This window comes from Eptesicus fuscus, chromosome 14, assembly GCF_027574615.1.
Source record: "Eptesicus fuscus isolate TK198812 chromosome 14, DD_ASM_mEF_20220401, whole genome shotgun sequence".
In the NCBI taxonomy this organism is placed as follows: Eukaryota; Metazoa; Chordata; class Mammalia; order Chiroptera; family Vespertilionidae; genus Eptesicus; species Eptesicus fuscus.
In genome coordinates this window covers 52,616,817-52,640,247 of record NC_072486.1, presented here as the reverse complement: position 1 = coordinate 52,640,247, position 23,431 = coordinate 52,616,817, and the positions used below count along the sequence as shown (strand labels likewise).

The 23,431-nt window shown below is 44.9% G+C and overlaps 1 protein-coding gene across 1 annotated transcript in view; it reads right to left on the bottom strand.

The window, feature by feature from the left end:
• DENND11 (DENN domain containing 11) overlaps positions 1-21,591 on the bottom strand; it is a 43,407-nt gene extending 21,816 nt beyond the window's left edge. The window contains exons 1-3 of the mRNA XM_028158985.2: positions 21,325-21,591; positions 4,619-4,718; positions 3,486-3,644 (exon numbers count right to left, since the gene is read on the bottom strand). Coding sequence (XP_028014786.2) covers positions 3,486-3,644; positions 4,619-4,718; positions 21,325-21,586 — 521 coding nt within the window. The 5' untranslated portion in view covers positions 21,587-21,591. The remainder of the gene's footprint in view (positions 1-3,485; positions 3,645-4,618; positions 4,719-21,324) is intronic.
• Between the last annotated feature and the right edge of the window lie 1,840 nt (positions 21,592-23,431).

The following is a 23,431-nucleotide window of genomic DNA, read 5'->3' as shown; positions in this document are numbered from 1 at the left end:
CATCCTGGAGGGCTTCTCCCTTTTGGGACAATCATGCTAAAAAAGAGCTGTATTTCTATCTTGTTTGATTCGCTGTATTTTGGATCTCTTTGTTAAAGCAACGTAGCCTAGCTAAAGCAAAAAAAAATGACACCCAGAAATGAGTTGCCACAGTGTCAAAACCACATGTGGCATTGGCTCAGCAGCTGGCAAGGGAAGGGGGTAACAAAATAGATATTGCAGACTCAAAAGAAAGCTGGTGACCCTTGTTATATTGGAACATAAAAATTGCTAGCACTTCAATAACTTGGAAGACAAGCCCTGCATCACCTGAGGGGCAGCAGTGGGAAACAGAATGTTGACTGCTCCTTGCTGTTGTTAGTGAGCTATAAATTGTCACATGACCGGCCTGTAAAAGTCTGACTTTTCAACCCTCAAAGAAACCACTAGACACCCCCAAATCTACACCAGCAGAAAATGTGTTCTAAAACTGGGCAGCCTCAAGAAGTGGTTGGGAAGTGGTCAGGAGGGAAGTGGACATGACTTTAGAGAGCAGAAGCAAAGCCTAGCCACGGGCATCCGCTCTGTCGGGACAAGGCGCCTGCAATCCTGCTCCGTGGAATCTCATTGCTGTTATGGACTAACGACTGCTTGTACTTCCCACTCTTCCCTTTTCCAAAAGGAGTTTATATGGTGGTTTCCGCTCTAGCTTCTATATTGTATCTGGGAGTTGAGGAATGGACGAATCTGTCTATTCTTTGATAGGTTTTTCCTAAAGAGAAGCATGTCCTCACCTAATGAAAAGGACTGCCTCAGATCACATGGAAACCCTGGGTCTTGGCCCGGAGGCATTAACAGAATGAGCCTCTGCAATGTCTCTCTTGGGGTGGGAAGAAGAGTCCACAAGGGTGCCCAGGTAGCCAGAGGGCCAAACGGAAGCAGAGGTTGCTAATTTCCCTTCCAAATCCATTCTTCCCTCTTCCTGTTTGTAACAGAAGCTCCAGAATTTTAACTGGTCGCAAGGTCATCCACCTAGCAAGGGCCTTCCAGTCTCCTCTGATGTGAGGTGTCTCTGTGACTGAGGACATGACAACGGAGTGAGAAGTGATGCAGGCAACTCCCAGGCCTCCCTGTCCCCCGTGGTCCGGATGCAGCCGTAGTACTGGGAGCAGCTCTGAACACGGAGGGCAGCTCAGAACAGAGAAAACCACTGAGAACTTGGTGGGATACTAAGAGAGAAGCAGCATGGGTACCAAGTGGAACGGTAGGCTGTCTGCCCTGACCACCTGCCTCTCTACAGATTGTTCCATGAGAGAAGGAACCTTCTATCTTATTTGAGCCATTGTATTTCTTATCACCATTTATCCAGGGTCCTAATATCTTTGTATAATTATAGAAGGTACTGCCTATTTGGGAAATTAATATTTTCAAAAGGAATAATAATTTTTAAAAAGTGTCAGGATCTGATAAGAAATGTTTTCTTTTACTCCATAATATTACTTCTGAGACTCAAAACTGAAGGTATATTTCAAACAGAGAGAAAAGATACACGCAGTGTTCACTGCAGCTCTAAAACACAGAGAAGCAGTTAAAAAAAGTTAGAAACATGCTAAATCCTCAGCCCCAGGGAATAATAAAATAAACTGTAGGCCAGCTCTAGCATTACAGAGCTTATTAAAATCATCAAAATGATAATACAGAGAGAACATATGCATGACTGGTACCCCTGAAAAAGGGAAATTTGAATATTTTATTATAGAAGGAAAGATTCCTGAAATTAAAAATAAAAGACATATCTGTATATCAAAGGTGACAAACTATCCCAGAAAAAGAAAAGTTAAGAAACATCACAGATAGAGAAAGAATCTAAGGTACCAAGACAGAAACAACTTCTCCAAAACAACTAATATTAGGAGATAGGCCAGCATTCTGTGCAGCATCCTGAGATGAAAAAAGACTCAAGAATCCTATAACCATTCGAGAGCACAGGTAACAGACCAATATGATTGAGCAGGTAAGACCTCAGAGAAGGCAGCACTCACAATCCTTTCATGGGGAAAAAAAAAAGTGCTTTATGGCAAAATCCAACCAACCAAGAAATAAATCATGTTGGAATTCAGGACTGTATGTAGTAAGCCATGTCGAGTCCTGGAAGAGGTAAGAAATCTACAACTGAGAGTTAAGAGCTGAGGGGATTATAATTATAGAACTTCATGTAATAGATCTTGCAAACTATAAAAATTGAGATGGGAAGCAGGGGAGAAGAGCTGGGAAGGAGTATAAGATAATGGACTCCTTCAACAGCTGAAATGCAATTTAAAAACCAATGACACCTATACAAAGATTTCTGCACTTTACTGTACATGTTATTCCTCAATAAAAATAAGAATGATACTGCATCTTCATGTTTTTCATCTTTTTTCTTAACTTTGGAGGAAGAGATCAAGAAATAAGATATCGTATTGTGAAAAAATATATATTCCCTTAAAGTCTGACAATTCCTTCAGTTTCATTTACTCTGTTCCTAATAGATCAAGTAAAATTAAATATATTTCATTAAAACAGCCTGCTATTCGATAAAATTAAATCCTCATAAAATGTTAATGTCACTTTTATAAAATTATTTCTATTTTATAATGGTATTCACTGCATATTGAAAATGGATCTCTCGCTGAGTGGGAGGATTTTAAAAAATGAACATCTCTCTGAGTGTTTGGGAGGATTTTAAAAATTCATTTGTATTTCTATATGAATTTTTAAATAAACATGTTTCCCCCCACAAACAATAAATTTCATGTTGTTTCAAAGATAATGATCAAGAGAGATTGTTATATAAAAAATCAAAATAATGACATATTTAAAAAATATAGGAGATAAAAGTGTATGTATATATATCATATAATGCCAAGGATATATTTTTTATAGTATACACATACACACACACACACACACACACACACGTCAGAAAGGAGGCAAATGTACTAAAATTTTAACAGCATTTAAAGGATCAGGGATAGATTTCTCCCTCAAAATCTGAAATGAAATTGGAGTACTTACATAATGAAAAAGAATATTAAATGACTAATAGTTTTGCTGCTTCTGCTAAAAATTCCCTTCCTATTACCCAAGTAATAATAATTACCCTAAATAAATGATTAGGCTTAAAAAAATTAAGCATCTGTTTGCCTCCCTGGGGCGAGGAGGTTATTATCATGGCTCCAGGAAACAAAGGTCATGCACATGGCAGCACATTATTTAATCAGACGAAATGGATGACTGTTAAAATAAGGCAAAATCTACCCCAGCTTTCATTATAGTATGAAGAATTATTAGGTGATACCTTAGCTGAAACAAAAAGACCACCACCTGAGGCATGAAACATGGTCGAGGATGTTCTTGGAAAGGCATCTGTTACTTTGGCACACAACCTTGATCGCCAAGGACTCATCAAGACACCAGCTGGCAGATCCCTGCTGCCTCCCCGCACGTGTATCTAAGCCACGTACCGAACCTGGTTCTCCAAGAAGTGCATGTACCGGTAAAGCAGGGTGTAGGACGGAGACAGGATGCCCACGGACTTCATGCGTGCTCCGCGCTCCAGCTCGCTCTCCACGGGCATGTTGGCGAAGCAGGCCAGGCCGAAGAAGGGCCCCTTCCGGAAATAGCTAAAATGGACCAAATAAGCAGTGTGGTTCAAAATCAGGGAGAGAGATTTTGTTTTGCTTTGTTTGTTTGTTTGTTTTTTCATTTGAGATGCAGTCCCCAAGAAAAGAAAAAACTGTGGCCAGGGCTTTTTGTAAGAAAGCTCAGCCTAAAAATAACACTTTTAGGATCTCAGGGGAACAATTAGCCTAGGCTACTCAACCTCCTAAACGAGACGCCCAAGTTCTAAAGAAATGATGGAGCTCGCCAAGGGGCATCCAGCTGGAACCAGGACTGATCTCTGGCAAGCCTGCTCCCCAACTGCCCATGACCATGAATTTGTCCCTTCTCCTCTCCTGCATAACTAAGGACTTGATGGAAGACCTAGTACAGAGACTCAGCTCCAGGCCTGTCTGGAACCAGCAATCCGTGTCATCAGCATAAACAGTGTCGTCTTTTCCTCTCTTCCTGAGGCTCTGATCTAACAGAGCCTGTGACCAGAGCGGCTTAGCAGATTTCCTTCCTCTTTCTCACACTGCATCAGTCATGGGTTCAGCCCAAGGGGAAGGTTAAAGCTACTTCGTTACGCTCCTGTTCTTTCTCTTTGCTCCTTCTCCCAAGAACCTTACTTACACAGGACGATAATTTGGCCTGACTTAAGCCTGGAATTTCAAGTTTTAGCACATAAATATCTTGAGTTAACTGAAACTAAACCAAAACTCCATGCTTTCATTAAAGCCAAACCTCAAGTGAGGGCCAACCGTTTTTTAGAAAGGGAGAGAATCTCTACAGTAGAAGCTCTTAACTTCTGTGGGTCACGAAACCCACTGAAAACTTAATGAAATGTAAGGACCTTCTTGCTAGAAAAATTATATAAATGCAAAACTGTATATATTTTTTCAGGGCATTTATACACACCTCCTGAAGACCGCCTTATGCTCGGGCGAAGTACAGGGTGGAGAGAAAATGGAGAAGACTTACATTCAGAAGTACTTACATGAAATCAGACTGGATTTTATGGGACCCACTGGCCATAGACTTGAACTCAACGCCTTCAAGGTCAATATCTTGAGGTAAACACCATTCCACCATGTTTCCTGTGGGGAAGGGAGAACACAGTTAAAAGAAGCAAAGTCATTCAAAGAACAAGGCTGAATGCAGGCTCAGCACACCTAGCACCGCAAGAAACGAACTCAATAACTTGTTAAAGTTTTAATTTACCTAAATTCTGTACTGTGTAGGTATAGAAAAATACTATACAAAGTGCCATCATAACTGTTCAGCTCAGTGGATTTTTCCCAACGTGCATACACCTGTAACCAGCGCCAAGACCAAGATGCAGAACAGATCTGCATGTCAGAAGCCTCTCGAGCCCCCTCCAAGTCACCAACCCTCTCCTGACTTCCAACACCATGCATTAACTTTACTGTTTTTGAAATTTGTATAAATGTGATCATCATGTATGTTCTCTTTCGCTCAATATTTTTTGCAAGATTCATTCACATAGGTGCGTGGAGCAAGTACTTCCATCCTATGCATATAACACTGTTTATCTACTTAACTGTTGACATACATTTATGGTTAATAGCTCATTTTCAATTTAACGCCATTACAAATATCACTCCCGTAGACTGTCTGGTGGATACAATTGGAGGCCGAAATCCCTTCCCTGTGTGTTTCGGGTCCACATGGGAAGGTGGAAGTGAAGCAGTGGCTGGGTTGTATTCACAACAGAAAGTGGTGCAGGAGCACCGAGCAGCTCCCGGTGTGGGGCGCAGCCAGGCCTGCTGAGGCCACCCTCCCCTGGATCCACCTCCTTGGGTCCTCTTCCAGCTCTCTGACTCCCGAGCCAGGAGTGCCTTTAGTTCCATAATGCTGGGCGTTGGCTTCATCAGGACACTCACACGCTAAAGCTGGAGGCATTGATGGGCTGACCCAGGTTCCCATCCATTCTCATCAATTCCAGCTTGTTCTCTTTCTCCCCAATTTTACCGTCTTCTTCCATAACTGCTCACTAGTACACTCCGAGCTACATGATCACACACCAAGACGACAGCTGTACACAGGATCTAACCAGCTCCCACGCTGTGCAACACCACATTCCTGAAATAAGTCCCTGTATGTATCTCCCAGTGGTTCTCTCTTGGATTAACCTTTGACTGACACAATAAACACACATTTCTGTTGACTACATCATGAGAAGAAGTGCTGTAGTAATGCGTGCATCACTGCAAACTAGAAAACGTCAATAGTTCCCCAAGTAGTATTTCCCAAAGCTTAGGTGGACAGGGCTTCTGCAAAAAATAAAACAAGGTTTTGAAAAGGGATTTGAGCCAAATAAGTTATATAAAGATGGACAGGACACATTATTGCAGAACTTCTCAGAGCCTTTATATGTTACTCTGCACTGTGAATCTCTATGAAATGAATACAGTGTTTAACGTTTCCACAATTATTCGGCCAATAAACCTATTTTAAGGAGCATCTAAGGGACATTTTATAGACATGCTAGTAGATAAGGGGAAGAAAGTTAGCCCTTGGTATCAATTCTTCCTTGCTCCTAGGAAACAGACCCTTCTATGTTTAGCTTGTCACATGGCCTTCCAAATGATAACTACGTTTCTCAGCACCTTCTTGCATACAGGTATGGCTGTCTCCGTCAATTCTAGCCATCTCATTTACTCAACCAATGAGATGTAGACTGACGTGAGGTGTGTGGTTTACAAAATGTGGCTTAATGGGCAGGAAAATGACGCCCCTTCCTCTATCCAGCTGCTGGGAATGTAGACGTGGGTACAAGCTATCCTGAACCATGAGGGGGACGGCATCTGCCTACTTGTCATGGAGGGGATGATGGAGCAAGAGCCACTCTGAGTCTAGGTCCCTGGATGACCTCGTGGGTCTGAAGCAGCATTCCCGCCCTGGGCCAGCCATCTCCTGATACATGATAAAGAAAAACCTCCTATCTTGATCCAGCCACTCTTAATTTGGGTCTCTGGTATTCATGGCTGAACCCATGTTTTAGCTGATTCAGCTGACCAGTGGAAGCAACCAACCATCCTCAGCCTGGTTCTCAAAGCCTCCCTCCTTGTTCCTCTGTGCTTGGCCATGCCTCCTCGTACAGAAACGGAAAGAATCAGATGGACTAACGACATCCTGTTCACATCTAGACAGACGCAAGCATGTCAGGGCTGGGCAGAAAGGCGCGTCAGGCTGAGGAATCAGGGAACAGAACGCAGGCTCCCAAGCAGCACTCGGAATAGTTCATTATCCGCAGGGAGAGTATTCATGCTGACACCCTCCTGGAGTGAAGGGAGGTAGATAAAACTACTGCGGCCCTTATCCCAGGCTATCACCTCTGTCTTAGATGTCTGTCTCTCCAGGATTCTGAACTTTTAAAAAATATGTTTTTATTCATTTGAGAGAGAGATGGAGGAGAGAGAAACAGGATTAAACCAGCAATCTGGGTATGTGCCCTGATTGGGAATTTTGGTGCATGGGATGACGCTCAACCAACTGAGCCATACCAGCCAGGGCAGGAGACTGCATTTCTTAAAGGCAGGCACTTTGCTTATTTATCTTCACATCCCAACATAGCACAGTGATTAGTACAGGACAGGAATTAAAATCAAAAGAAAAATAGAAAAAAAACCTCAGCTTTATTGAGGACAGGAATGTTTTTTGATGAATTAATGTTAATTACCCTAGGGCAGTGATGGGCAACCTTTTGAGCTTGGTGTTTCAAACTTTGCCAAAAAACTGAGCATAACTCGGGTAGTGTGTCCCTTTGAGGAAAAAACATTATTTCACGATATTTATAGTTTAAATAACATAAATGTCTCATCCTCGGCATGCGGCCGCCTCAGCGGCCGCGTGTCATCAGAAATGGCACTGACACGTGTGTCAGAGGTTCGCCATCACTGCGGCCTAGGGTCAATAATAGTGGTTATATAGGTTAATGTCTTTCTTCTTAGGGGACTTATACACAAGTACTTAGAAGTGAAAAATCACCGTTAACTTTCAAAAAGCTCAGGGGGAGAAAAGGTATATCTGTATATAATAAGTTCTGATATAATGCTGACTTTGGGTAACACAATTGATATTTTAGGAATAATTTGAGTAGAGGAAATTTCACATTTGCTTATGCTATAGACTCAAGGCAGTTTCAATCAAAACCTCAGCAAGTTGTTTTGTGGATATTGACAAATTAATTCTAAAGTTTATATGAAAAGGCAAAAGGTCCAAAATAGCGAACATTATGCTTAAGAAAAACAGTCAGAGGACTGATACTATCCAATTCTAAGACTTACTATAAAACCATGGTAATCAAAACGTTATGGTATACAAGGGAAACAAAAGGAAAAATAAAGATAGGGAACTACACCAAACTAAAGCTTTTGCACAGCAAAAGAAATCATCAAGAAAAGACAACCGACTGAATGGGAGAAGATATTTGCCAATGATACACCTGAGAAGGGATTAATATCCAAAATTTACAAAGAATCAACACCAAACCCCGCCCCTCGCAAAAAAAAAAATCCAATTAAAAAACGGGCAGAGGACCTGAACAGACACTTCTCCAAAGAGACCATACAGATGACCAATAGACATATGAAAAGATGCTCAATGTCACTAATTATCAGAGATGCAAATTAAAACCACAATAAGAGCCCCAGCCTGGTGGCTCTGTTGGTTGGAGCATTGTCCCATATACCAAAAAAGTTGTGGGTTCAATTCCAGGTCACAGCACATATGTGGGTTGTGGGTTCGATCCTCAGTTGGGAGGCAACATATCCTTGGGTGAGGGTTAAAAAAAAAATACACAAAAAAAACTACAATGAGATATCACCTCACACCTGTCAGAATGGCTATCATCAATAAATCAACAAATAACAAACGTTGGCGAGGATGTGGTGAAAAGGGGACCCTCGTGCACTGCTGGAGGGACTGTAGACTGGTGCAGCCACTATAGAAAACAGTATGAAGTTTCCTCAAAAAAATTAAAAATGGAGTTGATCTATGACCCAGTGATCCCACTTTTGGATGTTTATACAAAGAAACCAAAACAATAACTTGAAAGAATATGTGCACTCCTATGTGTATTGCAGTGTTATTTACAATAACAAGATATGGGAGCAACCCAGGTGCTCATCAATAGACAAGTGGATAAAAAAGTGGTGCTACATTTACAATACGGAATATTACTTGGTAATAAAATCTTATCATTTGCAATAGCATGGATGGAACTAGAGAGTATTACGCTAAGTGAAGTAAGTCACACAGAGAAAAAAATACCATATGATTTTACTTATATGTGGGATCTAAAGAAGAGAAAAAAACAAATAAAACTGAAGCAGACTCATAGATACCGAGAACAGAGTGATGGTTACCAGAGGGGAGTAGGGTTGGGGGACTGGGTGAAAAAGGTGAAGGGATTAAGAAGTACAAATAATCACAAAATAGTCATGGGGATGTAAAGTACAGCATAAGAAACAATGATATTGTGTTGACTGTATATGTATGGTACCAGGTGGGTGCTTGGGATAACCGGGGGAGCACTTTGTAGGGTATTCCATATGGCTGTCTACTAAGCTGTACTCCTGCAACTGGTACAAAATAGTATTGAATGTAAATGGTAATTTTAAAAAAATCCCAGCAGTCTTTGTACATGAAAATCTATTCTTTTTTTAATGTATTTTCACACACACCCCATATTCTCTTCATTTTCTATCTTGTTATCTCATGTATCTATTTAAAATATAAATGTTCTTCAAAGCCTGCTTTTGCTTTATTCCTCAAATATTGCTATGCAATGTTTTCATATCATTCAGTTCTAGGTATTTTAAATTTGCATTAATTATTTAGCAGTGTGGTTTTACATTTTCAAAATACATGGGGAATTTTAACAATTTATCTATTTACATTAACTTATAATTTCATATTTGGTAGTCAAAGATAATCCCTTACAATATTTTTTAAATTTTTGATGTGTTCTCTATGACTTGTTCATATCAATTTTTATAAATGTTCCATGTATAGTTGAGAAAAATGTGTATTTTTAAGTTGTTAGATATAAAAATCTATGTATCCAAAAAAAAAGGAATGTGGTATTGGCGAAAGATTAGACAAGATTAAGCAAACAGATCAATGGAACAGAAGAACCCAGAAGTAGACCCACAACAATAGTCAACTGATCTTTGCCAAAGGAGCAAAGGCAATACAATGAAGAAAAGAGTCTTTTCAACAAACTGCTGAAAACTGGACATCTGCATGCAAAAGAATGAATCTAGACATAGACTGCACCTTTCACAAAAATTAACTCCACATGAATAGTATATCTATATGTTTGATACAAAATTATAAAACTTCTAAAAAATATTATAGGAGAAAATCTGGGAGACTTTGTGTTTAGCAATGAGTTTTTAGATATAATAACACCATAAGCATGATCTCTGAAGAAAAAAATTGGTAAGTTATACTTCATTAAAATTAAAAACTTCTGATCTATGAAAAACACTGTTAGGAAAACAAAAAACATGCCACAGACTGGGAGAAAATATTTTTAAAAACATATCTGATGAAGGCTTATATCCAAAATACACAAAGGAATCTTAAAACCCAACATTAAGAAAACAACCCAATTTTTTAAATGGGCAAAAGATATGAACAGATATCTCACCAAAGATGATATATGAATGGCAAATGAGCATATGTAGACATGCTCAACATCGTATGTCATCAGGGAAATGCAAATTCAAACACCAAGATACTACTACATACCTATTAGAATGGCCAAAATCTGAAACAGAGAATTCTAAATGCTGGTGAGGATGTGGAGCAACAGGCACTCTCAGTCATTGCTGGTGGGAGTACAAAATGGCAGTCACTTGGGAAGACAGTTTGGCAGTTTCTTACAAAATTAAACATACTCTTACATATAATCCAGCAAGCGTGCCCCTTTGCATTTAACCAATGAGCAGAAAACTAATGTTCACCCAAAAGCCTGCACATGAATGTTTACAGCAGCTTTATTTATAATGAGAGGCCCGGTGCACGAAATTTGTGCACGGGGGTGGGGGGGTGTTCCTCAGGCCAGCCTGCACCCTCTCCAATCTGGGACTCCTCGAGGGATGTCCAACTGCCCATTTAGGCCCGATCCTGTTGGGATCGGGCCTAAACGGGCAATCGGACATCCCTCTCACAATCCAGGACTGCTGGCTCCCAACTGCTCGCCTGCCTGCCTTCCTGATTGCCCCTAACTGCTTCTGCCTGCCAGCTTGATCACCCCCTAACCCAGGCGTCCTCAAACTACGGCCCACGGGCCACATGCGGGTGTTTTTGCCGTTTTGTTTTTTTACTTCAAAATAAGATATGTGCAGTGTTCATAGGAATTTGTTCATAGTTTTTTTTAACCTTTTGCACTCGGATGTCGAGTGTGACTCGACATGGTTAGCATCGGTACCAGCTCTTTTATACTCTTTGAATGTATCAATAATTTGAAATATAAAAAAATCCAAATAAATAAGTTTGTAATAAAAGAAACTCCAGTTTTTTATTCTACTGCCGCGCTTTGTAAAATCTGGGGTATTTAAAAAATTAAATCCCGAGTAGAATAAAGGAATCGAGAAAAAAGCAAGCGAGTGCAAAGGGTTAAACTATAGTCCGGCCCTCCAACGGTCTGAGGGACAGTGAACTGGCCCCCCTGTTTAAAAAGTTTGAGTACCCCTGCTAACCACTCCCCTGCCAGCCCGATTGATGCCTAACTGCTCCCCTGCCAGCGTGTTTGCCCTAACTGCCCTCCCGTTTAGGCCTGGTCACCCCTAACTGCCCTCCCCTACAGGCCTGGTCCCCCTCAACTGCTCTCCCCTGTAGGCCTGGGTCCCACCCAACTGCCCTTCCCTGCAGGCCCCGTCACCCCCAACTTCCCTACTCTGCTGGCCTGGTCACCCCTAACTGCCCTCCCCTGCAGGCTTGATTGCCCCAAACTGCCCTCCCTTTCAGGCCTGGCCCCTTCCAACTGCCCTCCCCTGCTGGCCATCTTGTGACGGCCATCTTGTGTCCACATGGGGGCAGGATCTTTGACCACATGGGGGCAGCCATCGTGTGTGTTGGAGTAATGGTCAATATGTATATTACTCTTTTATTAGATAGGATAGAGGCCTGGTACATGGGTGGGGGCCAGCTAGTTTGCCCTGAAGGGTGTCCCGGATCAGGGTGGGGGTTCCCTTGGGATGTGGGGCGGCCTGAGCGAGTGGCCTGTGGTGGTTTGCAGGTAACCTACGCCCCCTGGCGACCCAAGCAGAGGCCCTGGTATCTGGGATTTATGTATCTTCTACAATTGAAACTTTGTAGCCTGGAGTGGAGCCAAGCCTCCTGCTCGCTCTGTGGCGGGCAGCCATTTCTTTTGGGGTTTGTGTATCTTCTATAATTGAAACTTTGTAGCCTGGAGTGGAGGCCTAGGCCAGCCAGGGCTGCAGAAGCTTTGCTTCCTCCATTGCTGGGGGCAACCCTTGCCTCCTGCTCTTTCTAGCTCAGTGGCTGCTGCCATTTCTGTTTGGATTTGTTTACCTTCTATGATTGAAACTTTGTAGCCTTGAGTGGAGGCTTAGGCTGGCAACAGCAGGCAGAAAGCTTGGCTTCCTTTGTTACTGGGGAAACCCAAGCCTCCCTCCTGCTCTCCGTGGCTGTAGCCATCTTGGTTGGGTTTATTTGCATATTTGCTCCTGATTGGCTGGTGGTCGTGGCTTGTGGGTGTGGCTTGTGGGTGTGGTGGAGTTAGGGTCAATTTGCATATTACTCTTTTATTAGGTAGGAATGCCCCAAACTATAAGCAACCAAGTTGTACTTCAATAGGTGAAAGGATAAACAAAATGTGGACTGTCCATACAATGAAATACTATTCAGTAATAAAAATAAATTAGCTATCAAGACATGAAATAACATTAATGTATATTGTTAAGTAAAAGAAGCCAGTCTGAAAATAATTAAATATTGTATGACTAGAGGCCCAGTGCCCGAAATTGGTGCATTGGAGGGGGTCCCCTCAGCTCAGCCTGCACTCTCTTGCAGTCCGGGACCCCTCGGGGGATGTTCACCTAAGCCAGCAGTCAGACATCCTTCTCACAGTCCACTCCTTACCACCTGCCTGCTCACTGTTCCTTACCACTTGGCTCACTGCTCCTTAGTGCTGCTGCGGAGGTGAGAGAGGCTCCTGCCACCACCGCTGTGCGTGCCAGCCATGAGCCCGGCTTCTGCCTGAGCGGCGATCCCACAGCGCACTGACCACTATGGGGAAGCTCCTGAGTTGAGCATCTTCCCCCTGGTGGTCAGTGCACATCATAGTGGCCGGTCATTCTGCCGTAACAGTTGCTTAGGTTTTTATTATATAGACTAGAGGCTCAGTGCACGAATTCGTGCACCGTGAAAGAAACTGTGCACCACAAAGCTACAGTGGGCATAGGGGCGGGTCTCGGCCCATCTTCCGTGCCCCTGCCTGGCCCCTCCTGCTACGGCCCCCAGTCCCCTGTCTGCTGACAGCCCCACTCGCGCCGCCGCCACTCCTATGTACCGACAGCGCCAGCCTGCTCACACCCACTGACAGTGCAGAGTGACTGGGGCTGGCACCAGCAGCAGCAGGTGTGAGCAGGGCCGGTGCCGTCAGTGGATATGAGTGGTGGCTGCTGCTCCGATTGCCCCTCAGGTGTAGGGGGAGGTGCAGAAGCCCTCAGGGGTGATCAGGGCCGGCAGCCACCACTTGCACCTGCTGACAGCGCCAAGTGATTGGGACTGGCACCGGGCACCGGCAGTGGGTGCAGGCAACATCTCTGGCACCAACAGCGGGTGCGAGCGGGACCAGTGCTGGCAGCAGATGTGAGTGCCATGTGGGACCACGGGGCGCAGGAGCAAAGAATTTTCAGTAACCACCAGAGGCTCACCCTGATGACAGTGACCGGTGCCCCACCTTGGTCTGGCACCCCTGCTCACATGCCCCACCATCCCGCTGCCGCCGATACCCACCATGTTCTGTGCATGCCCCCTAGTGGTCAGCACACATCGACCAGTTGTTCGGTTGTTCTGCCATTCGGTCTATTTGCATTTTAGAATTTTCTATATATAGATGATAAAGATTCTAACTTTATGACATTCTGGAAAAGAAAAATACTATAGAGACAGTAAAAAGATCAGGGGGAAGAAAACATGAATGGTTGGAGCACAGGGGATTTTTAGGCAATAAAGCTATCCTGCATGATACTGTTATGGTGGATACATAACATTATACATGTTTCAAAACCCTTAGTAAGTAGAACACAAAGAATGAACCCTAATGTGAACTACAGACTTTAGTTAATAATATGTCAATATTAGTTCATCAACTGTAACAAAATACCACATTAATGCAAAATGTCAATATTAGGGGAAACAATCCTATATAATAAAAGGCCAGTGACCATAACGGTGTAATGACCAGAATAACCCATCGACCAGTCGCTATGAGGTGCACTGACCACCTCTCGGTCCCTCCCCGACAGCCCACAGGCTCAGATCGCTGGATGGTGAACAGGAACCACAGGGAACTGGGGTGGGTGGCGGTGGGGCAGGACTGGGGACTGGCGAGTGGGTGGAAGGCAGACCTCTTGGTCCCTCCCCCAAGCCCCCTGCCTCTGATCACTGGATGGTGAATGGGGAACCACGGGGAACTAGGGTGGGTGGTGGTGGGGCGGAACTGGGGACTGGCGAGCGGGCGGAAGATGGCCCTGATCCCAGGCTAGGCCTAAAGACCCTACCTGCACACAATTTTGTGGGCTGGGCCTCTGATGGTATATAGAAACACTATTTTCTGCTCAGTTTTTTATAAACCTGAAACTGCTCTAAAAAATAATTTTTTAAAAAATTAATAGATAAATTAACCTAGGTTAATTAAGCCTGTGCAGTAATGACATTGTGGTTATGCCTTATTCACAGGAAATTTATACTGAAGAACTTAGAAATGAAATGTTATGATGTCTGCAAGTTACTGTCAAATAGTTCAGCAAAATAATTTTAAAAGCTTATCTATACATAGTCAGTTCTGCTATAACGCTTGCTAAATTTGTTCCACATCAATTGATACATTAGGAACAATCAGATCACAGGGGATTTCATGTTTGGTGATGTGTGATTTCAACCACAAGGTTCACAATGTGAATGCAGAAAACTACACGCAGCTGAACTGAGATACATAGGAGTACACAAAAGGCACCCTCCCCCCATACAAACCTCAAACACCTGCCTGTTGCCTCAGCTGACTGTGTGTGTGATGAGCCATGGCAATCACCTCTAGCGTTACCACTTTCCATCAAATTTCACGTAGCTCTTCATCCACTATTTCACAATAACTCACAAGCTCAATCCCTCCAACACTCACCATCATATGCGAATCTCAGGTCTCTCTTAAGATAAAGTGCCATATTTTGAGTATTTGTAAATATAACTATTGACCATATGTAAAACTGTCCTACCATTTTTATTAGGTTCCTATCATATTTTTAATGGGTCACTGGCGGTTTTTGAGTGTTGTGCCCCTGACTCCATTTTTCTTGTAAACCTGTGACTTTTACTGCATGATTTTCACAGTACAGTGATTCTTAGGAATGCATATTTCACGTTACAGCAGAACTGATTGCATAAGGATAAAGCAAATAAGGTAAAATGCCAACAAAAGAGGACTCTCATGAAGGATATATAGGTTTTCACTGTACTATTCTTCCAGCTTCTCTGAGGTTTAAAATATTTCAACATACAAACTGGAGAACATAATTGAAATAATAGAGATGTGTAAAAACATAAGGCAAGCATAAGGGCCTTTGCAAAAGTAAAAAATAATTGAGGTAATGTGTTATAAACAGGGGGATGAAGAGGCATCATGACTAAAGATCATCCTTTAACAGAAATATTCCATTATTCTCAGATATTGGAAACCAGTTTGTATAAGAAACTTGTACGGCTTAAAGGAGAGTGATTTTTCGAACATAGCAATCCTTGTGGCAAGCCATTTAATGCTAGAAAACCTGAACACGCCCTCTCCCAGGCTCAGTCTTCCCAGGCCAAGCCCTTTGGCTTTGCAAACATTCTCACTGCACTTCGGGAGCTCAGCCAGGAACCTGGGGCCTGGACAGATTCAACAGAAGGGCTCACTCAGGGGTAGTCAATCAAAGAGAGATGCATCACAGTTGACGGTATCTTTTCCCCTTAATTCTCTCTCCTTCCATCTCCACATTCACCCTTTTCTGGGCCTATGGCAGGTACCTACAGACCCTGCCTAGCCTCTAGCTGCAGAGAGACTTCTGAGGAGAGGTCCACATGACTGCACGAGGCTGTCCCTTTGTAAGATGACAATCTGCATTGTATACATTCAGCAAATATTGGTGGAACATAACTCGTGCTCCTGCAAAAGCAAATAAGCCCTGTTTAAAGGAAAGTGGACTAACAGCTTATTGGGCTGGCAGCTCAATTACCCAGGGGGCAGTGCTGATCCTGGCTGCAGACGTACCTGCCATGCCAAGGTCAGCCTGGCAGCTCTGTGTGAGGGCCTCCCAGGGCTGATGTGTCACAAGCTCCTACGCTAGGTCAGATACATTCTGACCTCTCCACATACAGGGCTGCCTAATGACCACACCCAGGCATATTTGGGTTTCATCAACCACCATTTCTTTAGGGAGAACAGACATTAGTTGCTGCTGCCTGTTAGAAAGTTCATCTCATATATTTAAAGTAGAAAAGGCAATGATCTTGAACCAAAATGATCTCTTTCTAATGGGAAATACATGACTTTCTGTCCTCCTTCTCTTTTGTTGTTGGGTGTTTCCCAATCAAGAATTTCCTGTTGATGTCTTCATTTCATAAGCAGTGGCTGCCTCAGCAGAAGGTCTGGTTACAGCTCCCTATAGCCAGTTTTCCCCTCTCCAACATACGCCTTGATTTTTACTCTTTCCACAGCTTTTTCTCATCAGCATATACACTGAGTGGCCAGATTATTATTATCTCTGAATGCATAATAATCTGGCCACTCAGTGTATATCCTATATAATAAAAGGCTAATAAGCAAATTGTCCCATCGACCAGGAGTTCAACCAGCAGGCAGGCCAGCCAACCGCCCATGTCCCCTCCCTCTGGCCAGGCTGGCCGGACTCCACTCATGCACGAATTCATGCACCGGGCCTCTAATATATACACTGAGTGGCCAGATTATTATGCATTCAGAGATCATAATAATCTGGCCACTCAGTGTATATGTGCCCTAATTCCAAAGGGGAAATAGAGGAATCCTGTCTCATGAATAAAGGCAAGAATCCATGGCCCCAACACCACATGGAAGAGACCTCAAAAGATTATTTGGTTCACAATCGAACATCAGAAAAGTAAGTAGCCCATATCACTTGATTTTTGTTCTTAACTAGTTTTAAATATGTAGTCTTAAAGTCACCTAGAATGAGGAGATTTCCAAACAAAGAGGCAGTATAAAGAAACTCGGGGCAGGGAGAAACTCATCCTGGTGATTTTGAGTCAGCCACATGCCATCCAGGCCTGAATTCCAGTGCATTCAATTGGCATGGAAAAACCCTTCCATTTCTCAGACCCCATATCGTTTTACCCTGGGCGGTGTGGTGTGGGGAAGGAGGTCAGGCACTGGAGACAGGCTGGCCTGGATCGCCTCTGGGCTCTGTCCCTCTCCACCCCATGAGGTAAGATGACGTAGGCTCTGTTCATCAGTTTTTCTCATCATTACAGTCTAGAATGTTGGAAGGATTAGTTCCTGACACACGGTGGGCACTCAATACCCAGTGGGCATTAGAATTCCCACTCCTACTTTACCCTCCACAGCCTTTCAAGAGAAGAAGCAGAATTCACAGCAGATGGCCACAAACTGACTTCTCCCTGAAAACCACAGTAGGTGAGTCACCTGGGAAAGACTCCCACTGTGGGACTAGTGAAATTAACCACAACTGTATTTCACTGGCATCAGATGGAAACTTCAGAGAAAGGACACAACAGAGTTAATCATCCGAAGAGACCTTCCTGTTGGCTCTCAGAACTGGCCTTCTCTTGGCCTCTTTCAGCCAGCCATTCTCAGGACTGCTCTTCGCATCTCAAAGTTACGCTCCAAATTTTCCATCCTCATTGCTCTTTGTCACTTTCCCACCCATGGCTGGAGCCATTTATTGTTTGCACAAGTCAGATGACCTGGGCAGTATCCAAGTCATGTCCCAGACACCACACCTAGCCCTAATCCACCATCTCCACTGTTTAAAAGAAAATGCTCATATGACGTTGACTACACAGAAAGCGCATGCAGACTACAATTAGAGTGATCTTTGTACACTCATTTGACATAAACATAGGAGCATTCAGATGCACTAAATTAAATAGGTGTTTAGATGTAATTTAGGCACTTGTAGAGACTGAGGGAAGAACAGGTAGTAATTCATCCCTAATCAGGAGAACAAAGGGAAAAGAAACATTTTAAAAACCTCAATGGGTTCTCTTTCCCTCAGCCAGTCTCCCTGCAACGCTGCCCCAATACACACCCACACCCACACACCCACAAAATACCTCTGGGGAAAATGTAGCCATTCAAAGTGAATCTCATAAAGAAATAGCCCAATGGGGCAGATTCACAGGTGTCAGGCTTTGTAGGTCCAAAGCTTTATCTGCCTCAGGCCCACACACAAGTCCTCAGTCTCATGGTGAGACAGCTATGTCACCTCCATAGACAGAGAGAGGCATGCTTTCCAAATGTGACAATATCCTTTCCCTTAATTAAGCAGAGAAAAGAACATTTTACTAGAAACCCAAAGAGCAAAATAAAAACTTTAAATCAAGGCTCTAAATAAAGGGTTGAACACATGAAAAAGCAATATTCTGGCTGCCGACCTCTCCCACCAGCTTGCATCGTTAGCATCTGGGCCCAGTTTCAATAGCAGCTTTGTAGCCCAGATGGCCAGCACTGCCATCCTAGGGCCTCCCTGCTCCAGATAAAGACAGAGTGTGTGAATGTCCGGGTGTGTGTGCGTGCACGCACGCTCCTAAGTCCTCACATCGTTTGTGGATCCAACAACGATCATTTTCAACCATGAGTCCCATGAAAAGAACATCCTTTTACGTCTCTACCCTCTTCTCAGATTTTTCCTACAGATGCCCAACCCAGCTTTCCAAACCTTGTATCTAAATGTATAAAGGAATTACTCTCTTCTGTAACCAGAAGAATTATACTCTGTGTAAACTGGTTATAAATGATCACCAAATAACAGCGGTGATTAGAATCAAATGAAACACCATTGTAGAAAAACGCCTTCCTACATAAAGTGTCCAGGTGTCATTTACAATGCCTTCTTTCCACACTAACCTTAATCTGAGAACCATTACACATACACACCTGTGTCTATATCGCACAACCCCACAAAACCACGCTCACCAGCTGTGACTGACAAGGCAGGGCGGGTCCCAGCTCTGCCTTTCAATTTTATCAACTCCACCTGTGGTTAGTACAGGATTTTTCTTTTCTCCTTCCCCTCCCTAAACTCTGAATCACTGTTACTGTCCCATTTCTTCTATTACTCTTTAATACTTCCCAGAATGAATCTTATGCTCCCATCCACAGTAAGGCCTCACTTAACATTTGTCTCAAGGGTTTTGGAAACTGTGACTTTAAAGCAAAATGACATACAACGAAACCAATTTTACCGAAGGCTAATTGATATAAAAAAGGAATTAAGCGCCTATCCCATATTTCTCGTAACAAAAACATCACCAAAGTTCTAATTAAAGACCCAAATACTTCAAATATTGAACACTGAAATAAATGTTAGCTATACATGCATTTAAGGAAAATTAATACAAAGGGTCCAGTTAAGGGTGGCAGGTGGCTGGAGCCTCCCCCGGCAGCTCAGGGCACAGGTGAGAATCCACCATGGACAGGATGCCCGTCTGTGGCAGGGCACACTAATATCCACACACACTGGGACCATTTAGAAATGCCCTTCACTTCATGTGCACATCTCTGGGGTTGGGGTAGGGGTAGGGGTGGGGGTGGGGCTGGAGTTCCTGGAGTAAACCCATGAAGAGATAGGGAGAATGTGAAAACTCCACAGATGGTGGCCCTAGCCAAGCCAAGAATTGATCCCCCCACCCCCACCCCATCAACGTTATTAACCAAACTAGTTGAATGAAACAATGCTACTTGAGGCCCTGCTATATTTACTTGCAGGTGATGGGGTAGGGCCTAATGAATATTATTAGTTACAAAGCATCTGTTTTTGCCTAACAGTAAGGGTTACTTTGGTCAAAAAGGAGCAGTTTCTCAAACTACTGGTATCTGGAAGGCCTAACCTTATGCCAATAGCATTTAAAAACATTTTTTTTTTTTTTTTTTACAAATGGAATAGGAATATGCACTATATATAGAAGGGACTGGTATTATTTCATGAAACTTTTGTCTGAGTTACATATGTATCCATATGAATGTATTGATTGTGATGTAAAATTCATTTCATAGGGTGGGTCATAGTCAAAAACAGTTTGAAAGCCACTGGGATGGGGCCAAGGAACCGTCAGAATGGCCTGGTCTCCTCCCCACGAAAACTGTCACCTCCTGTGTCTTGCTGGTGGGTAAGCCCTGACCAAAGTTACAGCACCCTGCCAGGACCTATCTCCTGCCGGTCTGCATCCCCACCTCAGGGTCCTTAGGTGCATGGCACCCATAAAATTCTTCATGATGGGATCCCTGCTCATCGTTGGAGGACCAGGAGGGGAGTTCCAGAAAGAAGTGTTATCTATACCCTTCATTAATAGGCACTCCACTTTCCAGTAACTCCGCGGGAGTGATGGACACAAAGGCACACCTGGGCTTTCTTAGACCACAGCATCACGGCCTCGGCTCTCCTGCCTCCAAGAATGACCACAAAGCAGCTCTCTCAGCGAGAGGCTCCTGGCGGCCAGGACCAGCTGAGAGGATCTAGTCACTCACGCTGACCCCCAGGAAGTCTCCCACCACTCCCGTGTACACACACTTCCTGACTGGGTGGCCGGCTAAGGGCTCTGTGCCAATACCCTTTCATCGCCAAGCAGCCCAGCAAGAGCCTACCTGAGCAGGCTTCCCTTTTCTTTAATCCTTCTCCAGCTCCGTCCCTCGATCCTGTCCCTTAATGCCGCCGGCATTAATTCCTCAAAATAATACGGTCAGAGAAAGTAAAGTTGGCTGCTGGCAGAGTTACCGGCAGGGACAGGTGGGGAGCGAGGGCGGGAAGCATAGGACCCTCAGTTTCAGGAGGGACGGTCCAACTCTTAAAGCGGAAAAAAATACCCTTTTAGCCCAGCAAGAAGAGAAAACAAAAGCCACACACAAGACCCTCCATTGGCGCAGCACAAACGCGGCAGTGAGGGTGGGCGCGCGGACCGCGAGCTGCTGGGAAGCAGCCTGACGGAAAGGAGAGGGGGTCGGGGGGCGCCAGGAACAAAGCCCCGCGCCCCGCGCCCAAACTCAGGGGGGACATCCTGCCGGGGACGTCCCGCTCCCTCCGCAGGAGCCCGCGGCGGGGTGGGGGTGCAGGTGTGTAGGTGCGGGTGCGCGCGCAGCGGGCCCCTCCCCCGCCACACACCCGCCCCCCCGCCCCCCAGCCCCGGTTGGGGGCGACCCCCTCCCACCCCGGGTCTCGGAGAGGCTCTCACCCGAGCGGGGATCGAAGGTGACCACGAACACGGCCACCACTTGGTCCTCCTCCACGTCGCCCAGCTCCAGGCGCCCGGGCTGCAGCAGCACCTCGGAGGCGCCCAGCTCCTCGGGCTCCCGCCGCCTCGGCGGCTCCGCGGCCCCCCGGCCGCCCCCGCCCCAGCCCCGGCCTCCAGCCTGCAGCTCCGGGGCCTGCGGTGGCGAGACGGCGGGGCCCTCGGCCCAGCGCAGCAGCGGCGCCGCGTCGCCCCGCTCCACCATGGCGAAGCGAGGAGGAGCCGCGGGCGAGAGGGGCGGGCGCAGGGGCGGGCTGCGGAACTCCCCTCGCCCGCGGCCCGCGGCCCGTTCCCGCCGCCGCGCCCGCACCTGCCCCGGCGGCCCCGCCCTGCCCCGCTGCCCTCCCGCAAGGGGCGGCGGGCGTCCTCCCCTCGGGCTTCGCTGGACTGCGTGCCCAGATTTGGGAGTGCACGGATGCCTACGCGCTCGGGTGCAGGAAATGTGGGGTGGCAGTTCGCGCATCCACCTGGATCTGTTTACCTGTGCCTGGCTCATGGCGTCCTCTTACCTAGAATTCCGTGGGATAACTGTTCCACCGTGAATTTTTACATATCACCATTATTTTTGAAAGCCCCCTTGTCATATGGACCGTGACAGATGTGCATTACATAATCCTGGATGTGTGGCCAGAGCCACGGCTGTGCTGGGAAGTGGAGAGGGAGCAGGGTGCTTGGGATGGGGCTGGTGTCCTGGAGCTGGGCGCTTTGGTGTCTGGCCTGGGGTAGTGTGTCTGTAACCCAGCCTGGTGTGGCCTGGCCCTGGCCTTCCTGGACTTTGGGGCTCCCCACCCATTTCAGACTGTTTCCACACAGCTGCCCTGGCGGGGGCGGGGGGGGGGGGGGAAGGTTGAACTAAATCTATAAATGACTAAAGCAGTTCCTATTCTTTATGGGGGAGAGCTGCATAAATAGATTCTTTATTGTGCTGTCACAGTTTTAGCCTGGAAGTAGCCGCCTTGGGCGGTCATTGAGTATCTCCTTGGGAAGAGGGGTTAAATCATATTATCATTGCATCCCTGGCACTGGGACAGGAATCCTCACAAACACCCTCTGGGTAACACAGCGTGAGTCCACTGGGTCCTTCTGAGAGGGGCAAGCTGCCCGCCTTCCTGAGCCTTGGATGAATTAGGCATCTGAACAAGTCCCTCTCCTCACCATGGTTTTTCTCATTATTTAATAGCCGTTCCTAGTTCTTATTTCCCCCTCCCGTAAAGGAGTGATTTAGCCACCACATTTGTCCCAGGGTTGAGACATTCAAAATGTTATTTTAAATCCAGAATAGGGGATTCTAGAAAATCCTCAAGCAATTTCCAAAGATACCAGCTTTAGATGACTTTCCCCTTTCTCCCCTGAGGGACTTTCCTGGTCTTTGTGTGAGCCCAGCCTCCCACCCCAGCATCCCTGAGTTTAATATCCTCAAGCTGTATATATGCCAGGAAATAAATTCAAAATACTCATCCCAACCAATTTTCTATATAAACAGGAGGCCAAAATGTCCAAAACCTAAACCTAGAGCCTTTTCCGTATTTCATTTACGTAAGGGTTCTAGCTCACCAGCCATCATGTCTATCTTCAAATTCCCACTGCCTTGCTAACAGGAACTTACCAAGTATTTGTCAACTAAATGAATGAAAGTAGAGATCTCTACCTCTGTACCACTGGCCCCTCCAGCCAGCCTTAACCTAGTAGTTTGTACATAATAGGTGTTCAAAATGTTAATGATGACACCCCCCTTAACACATTCACAGTCGGACCATGAGCTTTTTCTTCTCTGTGTCTACTGAATTTCACAAATGGTAGGAAGGGAACTCATGGAATTTAGCTATTAGAATAGCTCTGGTGGAAAACGAGTGTGAGGAGTAAGAAGGAATGAAGGGCACTCACATTCAGACACCCTAGCATAATGTTAATGTAGATCTATTTTACAGAATGTATTTTATATAATGAAGATATATTTAGTATTTGGAAAGTAAAATAATTTTATTTTAAAATTTTGACATATGGGGTTCTCAAGGGTACATGCCCAGGTTGGGGCTCAATCCCCAGTAGA